The sequence below is a fragment of the Suricata suricatta genome, chromosome 6 (genome assembly GCF_006229205.1).
Source record: "Suricata suricatta isolate VVHF042 chromosome 6, meerkat_22Aug2017_6uvM2_HiC, whole genome shotgun sequence".
NCBI lineage: Eukaryota > Metazoa > Chordata > Mammalia > Carnivora > Herpestidae > Suricata > Suricata suricatta.
Window position 1 is genome coordinate 140,214,700 of NC_043705.1, and position 7,618 is coordinate 140,222,317.

General features: G+C 55.2%; 1 protein-coding gene across 2 annotated transcripts in view; it reads right to left on the minus strand.

The window, feature by feature from the left end:
* Positions 1 to 3,635: 3,635 nt before the first annotated feature.
* ROPN1L (rhophilin associated tail protein 1 like) overlaps positions 3,636 to 7,618 on the minus strand; it is a 12,340-nt gene continuing 8,357 nt past the window's right edge. For both annotated transcript variants that reach the window (XM_029941076.1, XM_029941077.1), the window contains exons 5-6: positions 4,924 to 5,099; positions 3,636 to 3,818 (exon numbers count right to left, since the gene is read on the minus strand). In XM_029941076.1, coding sequence (XP_029796936.1) covers positions 3,755 to 3,818; positions 4,924 to 5,099 — 240 coding nt within the window. In that variant the 3' untranslated portion in view covers positions 3,636 to 3,754. The remainder of the gene's footprint in view (positions 3,819 to 4,923; positions 5,100 to 7,618) is intronic.

Consider the following 7,618-nt stretch of genomic DNA (forward strand, 5'->3'; position numbering starts at 1 on the left):
CAGTGGAATGTCGATCAGAGCTGTCAGCCGCTAGTCACACATACACCTCTAGCCCCGCATCCGGCGGCTCTGCAGCCACAGGAGAGAAAAGGGGCCCCTCCTTCCGGGTCCAGCACGAAAGACTCAAAAACAGCGACTCTTGTTAATGATGCGTGGATGGATGGATTGAAAATATAAGAGCACACGGGGAAAAAATCAAAGCGTAGACTTGAAAGTAGGCAACTTCTCTCTCTCAGAAGTTTCTGCCAGTTTCTAGTGTGTGCGAGTCATCCGAGGAATCATTCACGGGTCTATCCTATCAGCGCCCGATAACATGTGGAGATACAGACTGAATGTCCTCCACCCATTGTCCATGCAAATGACTGAACGCCAGTGACTGCCCACGTCTTCATCCTGAGCAGTCCCCTCCTTGGGCCAAGCGAGGCCTCTGACCTCTCTGTCATGAGGCTTCCTGCCTCTCGTTTCTAGGTTTTTCTTGGCCAACTCCAGGCCCTGGCAGAAGATCAAAGTGTGTGCTCGGAGTGGGAGGTAAGTGGGAGAGGAGTATTTGGTCCCGTGGCTGCCTCCCTGTGGGGTGCCCGGGCGTCACTCCTCTACCGAACCCGCAGCCCCTGCCGGGGCCCCCTCTCCAGCCCCAGCCACCTCTCTCTACCCCTGTGACCCCTCTCCCCCCACCCACCCTTTCAGGCCCAGGGTCATGAAGCCCCCTCATGGCCGCCCCAGGGCCCTGCGCCTTCCCTCCTGGGGGCCCCTTACCCCTCCCCACACTTTGGTTAACAGTCTTCTGTGACCCAGTGTCCCTAACAGGTGGCCCGCCCCACACTTGTGTCCCCATCTGTAATACTAGCACCCGCCTCCTGCAGTTGGTGTGAGAAGCCAATGAGCTGTAAGACCCCTCGCTCAGGCCCAGACCTTAACAGATGCTGGGTAAATGCCTTTTCATCTGAGCCAGGGCGTTATCCCCGCCCAGATGTCCTTGAGGCCCCTCTGGACAGCATTTTCTGGGGCACCAAGGGTCTGCTGCCTGGCTTCTGTCATGCCCCTGTTCACTCCACGCTTGACATTTGAGCATGACACTGGGCTTCGGGATGCCCAGAAAGGGGCCACTGTCTGTCCCAAGCCAACCGGCTCCATCTGCACATGGGACAGGACGTGAGGCCTGCTCCTGTGTGGTGACGTTACATACCAGCCGCCCAGGAGGCTCCCGAGAAGGACCCAACTGGGAAGGACGGAGCACTAATGCATCAACACCCATTCAACTTCCCTTCCCCGTTGACTCTTGCGACTTCGTGAGAGCCCAAACCAGGGAAATGGGTAGATTCAAGAAACACTGGAAGTGGAAGGAGCCAGAGGAACAGAAGTGTGAGCCCTGAGGCCGGAGAACCGGGCTGCCCTTGGCTTCTGAGTTCTAGTTCAGGCCCCTAGAAAAGGGGGTTAATCAAACTTCTGCACCCACCTCAGGGGGTTCCAGTGAGAATGTACTTTGAGCATCAAGGAGAACTAATTCTGCATAAGACTGCACTTTCCCTAGAGAGTGTCTGACCCTCTTTATTCTTTAGCCTCAGGCTTATGAGCGTCTTCAAGGAGCTTTGGAAATACTTAAGACTTGGAAAAAAACAAGAAGCGTCAAAGTACGGAAATAGCAGCATGAAACTCGATGAATGATTACTCTATATGTTCCTTCTCCATTAATTGTGAAAACGAGCACACATAAAAACCTCACTGCATTTGAAAAACATTTGCAAAGCTAGGTTTTCTCGTGTTACAAGAATTCGTAAGGATGCCGGGATGGCCAGGACATAAGAGCTACTCCTAAGTTAGATGAGCGACCTGTAGCTAAAATCATTTTCAGAGCATCATCATGGCCCTGCCCATCCACCTCAGAGCTCGTCCTGAGAGGTGACTGCACACTTCCAGACCTGTCTCTACGTCTCCTTTCTTCTTGCCTACTCATCACGAACACCAACAAACCAACCAACCAAAACCTCTTTCTTTAAAGATGAAAAATACAGATGCCGACGGAGAGAGTCAGCCCCCCAGGCTCCAGGACTTTCGATGTGCATTTCAGCCAGACAGACAGTTCCTGAGTCATAAGGTCAAAGTTGCCATTGGCTGATGTGCGCCTTCCAATCGGGCTTTCCCCAAACCCACTCCTTGGCAAGGAAGGGATAGCAGACATTTTCCGAGCCCACACCTTAAAAATGCCAGGGATTGTGGTTTTTTTTTTTTTTTAATGCTTGGACTCCCTCGTTGTGAAGTCTGTTTTTTAAGTGACTTTAACTGGAAAAATCTTTTTTGTCTCCCAAGGTACTGAATCCAGAGGAGGCCATCTGCCTCCCCTCTGCGTGTGGGCAGAGCACGGCTGTGAACCCTTAGCAAGGGCTGTTTGTGCTGGTCTCCATCCAGGCCCAGAGCAACTTTGCGCAAACATTCCTGTCACGTGAATGGTTTATTTTATCCAAGGCATTAACTAATGATACTTGCAACAAGCTTGTTGCTATTAATTAAGCCATTTGAGTCAGCCCCCCAAAGACCCTTAACAATCCGACTGAAAGCCAAGCTTCCGATGGCTGTCTTAAAAAGACACAACCGCGGGGGATGGGAAGGATAAAGGCAATGCGACGATGCAACAGTACGAGTCCCAATCGGCATGGGGATAGGAAAAGTGTTCTCTTTCATGGGATGAAGTCCTCTGTCTGAATGTCAGGGATCTAGTTACTGAGGAGCAAATGATCCAGTTTCGGCACACAGCGTGGTCTCTTAATTAGGTGCTAGAACAAGACGCTGGAGGCTCTCTGGAAAATGGGACAGAAAAGCACCTCCCCTTATGCTTTGTTTATTATAAAATTAGTTCGTTTTCCACCTTTTCTCTGGACACTTGGAAGCCCAGTGGTGGTAGTCAACATGAAGGGACAGCTTCCGGGGCTGGAAGAATGCCGAGTGACCCAGAGGAAGACCCAAGTACCATGTTGTGACAGGAGCAGAGCCGCAAGATCTCAGGTTGGGGTCAGATCTTACAAGCTAACACTTAGCCGACTGAGCCACCCAGGCGCCCCTTTTTTTTTTAATTTTTAAAAAACGCTTTATTATTTACTTTTGAGAGAGAGCAAGCACGCACCCAGGTGGGGGAGGGGCAGAGGGAGCGGGACAGAGGATCTGAAGCAGGCTCCGCACTGACCACAAGAGCCCTAGGAGGGGCTCAAACTCAGGAACTTTGAGATCATGACCTGAGCCCTGAAGGTGGATGCTTAACCGACTGGCCCCCCAGGTGCCCCTGGGGTGCTTGTTTCTGTCCAGTGGTCTACATGGTGCGCTCTGTGTCCCCGGCCATGACACTCGTCCAGCCAGCAGGCCCCCCGCAGACCCCCGCCCCCAGAACACACGCAGCCGTGGCAGAGGACACTCTCCTTGGGGAGTCCCAGGTGCGGTTCCCGGGGAGCAAACACCACGCTCCCCCTGGCCGGGAGGAGGGGTTCCCCCATGGCGGGGCGGGGGAAGAGCTGCCCCTCCCCCTATTCTGCGGCAACCACATCCACACTACGGCTGCCTGCCGGTGGCGCGCCGTCACTGACGGGACCCCTGCTGCCGCGGCCCCACGAAACGCCCACCAGAGAAAAACTCTCGCTCCACACGTGTGTGGTTAACGACAAGCTATATTTGGTGCCGAGCTCTTAAAAAGGCACTTGTGTGACATTCAAAAGTGTTCTCCTCTGTCTTTATGGCTCTGTCTTCTGAATTTTCTTTTCGAGGCTTCCTAAACTTTCCTTGTCAGAGCGAAGAAATCTGAAAGTCCTATCATGCCGTTCTTTCTAGAGTTTCTAAATTGGAAACAGATAAAGACGATTAGTAATTGCTCACAGTGCACAGCACCATTTTTCTGAAACGCAAAATCATTGAAAGGTTTTACCTAGAAAAATGGATGATTTCTGGTCTCTACTCATTCTTACCTCTGAAAAGAAAGCGTTCTATTTTCTTGTATAAAAATGGGCATTTATTTCTAGGTGAAATGATCCATACTTTATCTATATGTTTTTCTTCACTGACCACTCAAATTTTAGTCACTATTGAAACAAAAGTATCCTTCTATTTAAAACGTTGGTGAGGGGTGCCTGGGTGTCTCAGTCTGTTAAGTGTCTGACTTTAGCTCCGGTCATGATCTCATGGCCTGTGAGTTCTAGCCCCGCATCGGGCTCTGTGCTGGCAGCTCAGAGCGTGGAGCCTGCTTCCGATTCTGTGTCTCCCCATCTCTGCCCCTTCCCGCCTATACTATGTCTCTGTCTCTCTCAAAGATAAATAAACATTTAAAAAGTTAAAGGCCAGCTACCTGCAGCTGGCTAGAGGCAGGGGCAGCAGCAGTGGGGACGTAGGGGTGGAAGGAAGGACAGAAAGATGTGAGTTGGGTTAAGGAGGCAGCTCCAGGCCGAGCCGAGGAGAGACGGTGGCCACGGAGTCGGGCAGGAGGGGACCCGAGCCTGGCTCCTGAGCCCGGTCTGCGGGCCGGCCGTGTCTGTCCGTCCATCCGTCCGTCCAGTGTCTGTCCCCTCCCAGCAAGAACAGAAGGGGACACGTGCAGGGGACAAAGGCAGGCAGTCACACCCTCCACCTGCGGTGTCATTGGAGAGGTGCCTTCCATCTTCTACTTTAATACCCTATGATTAGCAACCATTTGACACCCTAAGGAATCAAGATAGATTCTGGATAAACCCTCCCTCTGCAGTGGGAAGAGGGCCAGTGAGCTGCGCTGGTCGCACCCGCTGTGTGGCTTTCGCCAGTGCGCCCGGGAGACGCCTGGGACCCGTGCGTGTGGCCCTTCCCTCCCGGCACAGGCAGGACCCGTAGGAACAAAGTGGCCTGAGTGGAAACAGGGAGAAAGGACCTTCCAGGGATCATTAGGCTCAAGGTGCAGGGAGGGCGCGTACTCACACGGTGTCCTGCAAACTGGTGAGATAGGCCTCCGTGTCCGCCTCGGGGATGTCTGAGTCCAGTCTGGACAAGTAGCGGTAGACGTAGGAGAAAGTCTCGAACGGGACTCGCGCGGGCCCGCCCTCGGGGTCGGTGGTGAGGATCTCACACAGGTGCTTCATCGCCGTGTTCAGGGACTGGAGACACCACAGATTGGGGGGTGGGGGTGACAGTGACTACTCGGAATCGCTGGAAGGAAAGCCCAAACCCAGCAGAGAAACCGCCTGAGTGTATTTTACAGAAATTCTCCAAAGCACATGTTCTCGTCCGTCTGCACGAACAACTAGGTGAAGTTACGATTGCCATAAACAAAGAAACAAGAAGGGAAGGTCTGATCAGGACGCACCTGGCCTGAAAAGAATGCTAATCCACAGATTTTATTTTATATTAAGATGAGGGGGGCACCTGGGTGGCGGCTCAGTTGGTTGAGCATCTAACTCTTGGTTTCTGCTCAGGTGATGATCTCACAGTTCATGAGTTCGAGTCCCACATCAGGCTCTGCATGACAGTACGGAGCCTGCTTGAGATTCCCTCTCTCTCTGTCTTTCTCTGCCCCTCCTTGACACACACTTTCTCTCTCTCTCAAAATAAATAAATAAAAGTAAACAAATAAAATGAAGATGACTCTTTAGGACATGAGGAAGCATCAGCCCCTGTAGGAGAGGCCCTGAGCCAGCACAGAACCCACCAGCCCTTTGGTGTCACCACGTGCCTAGGGGACAGAGCTGACAGTCATCTACCGGAGGTGCCACCTGCTCATGGGGCTCTGTAGGCGCACTGTGCCTCCCTGTGCCTGGGTCAGTCAGGCCCCACCCCCTGCCCAGTACTTGACTTTGCGCCTGAAAGCCAGGCCTTAGAGAAGCCGTCCCTCTCCCACAAGGCGCAAGCTCAGAGCAGGCTTCTCCCTCCACGCGGAGGGGGGGGGTGCTCAAGGAAACGCACTCAAGGTGGTGAGGCCTGTGAAGACGGCGCTGGCTTAGTGTCACACTGTATCCAAACCCTGGTGACCTCCCAAGAGCCCCGTGGGAGGCGGCTACCAGGCCTGCGTGCAGGGGAGCATGTCCTGGGGACTCTTGAATTTCCAGGAGTTTTTTCAGAGGGTTGCCCTCCCATTGGTAGCTGGGAACCAGCCATGGCAGGAGCGGACCGCCTCATTCGTGGTCTAACCTGCAAGGCAGGGCCCTTCTCCCCGGCAGAGCAGGCTGTTAGCATTTAGAGGGCTGCACTGAGGAGGAAAGACAAGAGCAAAAACACGAAAAACACAGGTGGGGCAGTCACACACGGACCTGCCTCCCTGGGACCGAGACTGTGTAGGGGCACAAACTTGCCACCCTGAGGGACACACAAATGGCTAGAACCACGTTTTTGACCTCGAAGTTTCTGTGGGTCAGGAGTTGGCACTGCCTAACAGGGCCGCTCAGGGTTCAGGCCTCATCCGGAGGCTCAACTGGTGCCGGGCCCGCTGCCGCCCCCACCGAGGCTGCTGGGGGGACTCGGGGCCTTGGGGCTGGTTCTCTGAAGACCCCCTCCCAACACGGCAGTGCGCCTCTTCCGGGCTCCAGGAGCTGACCGGCCTCTCACCGTCACACCAGAGAAGATGCCTCGTGTCCCCAGCAGAGAGAGGGGGAGATGACTAAAAGGAAGTCAGTGGGGCAAGTCTGAACAACTGGTCCCGAGGTGGAGCCCACAGGGCCGGAGCACCACACGGCACCCCACCACTGCAAGGAGCCACCGGTGCCTGGCAGGGGCGCTGCGGGGAGCTGCCGCCTTCGGGGGTCTCCGGGCGCTGGGCTGGGGGCTGGCAAAGAGGAGGCCTGCCCAGCCCAGAGCTCCCCCAGCGCAGCAGCCGTGGCCGACGGCCACTTGAAAGCCTCAGGAAGGGTGACGGGGACGGATGTGGTGCGTGGGGCACGCACAGGGGGTGTGCGTCGCCGTGGCTCCAAGGAGGACGTATTTAAGGGAAAAACACATCAACACAGCAGCATCACTGTCGCGCAAGGGCCCAACGGCGCTGCCGGCATGAACATTTCTGGCAAAGAGCTGGGCCACGAGGCTGATGTACAGCGAGCTGCGTGGCTTTGTGCCTGGGCCAGATTCCTCGGCCCCCCAGGGGGCTCACGGGCCAGAAGACCCTCCTAGGCAGGCGCCCCTCTGAGGGCCTCCGGCCCCGACCCACCCTCCCCACATGCGCGGTTCTGGAAGGTGTGACTGCACCTGGTTTCAGCTGGGCACTCAAGGCCGAGCCGTCGCATGAGGTTAAGGTGGTGACGTAGGGAAGGACGGGCCTGGACACGAGTGGCTTTGGGGTGCGGGTCCCGTGGAAGCTTCTGGTTCACAATTTGAGCTGCTCTTGTGATGACACAACAGGGCCACCTCACAGCACCCCAGACTCCCTGGGAGCTCGCGGGAAGTGACAGTCTTGACGAACCCTTTACACAGAAGGGGGGGTCTCGTCTGAGGTGCGGCCTGGTGGCACTCGGGAGGGAGAGCTCAGTCTGAGCACCTTTTCCCCTCAATTCCTCATCCTCACGGGTGTTCTCGTCTGACACGCAGTTCAGTCTGGGGACTTGGGGCAGGTGAGTGTGACGGGGTGACAGATGGGCACTTTCAAGATGGTGGGACTCAGTCCTCAGGACAAGCCCGTCTGGGGGGGGGG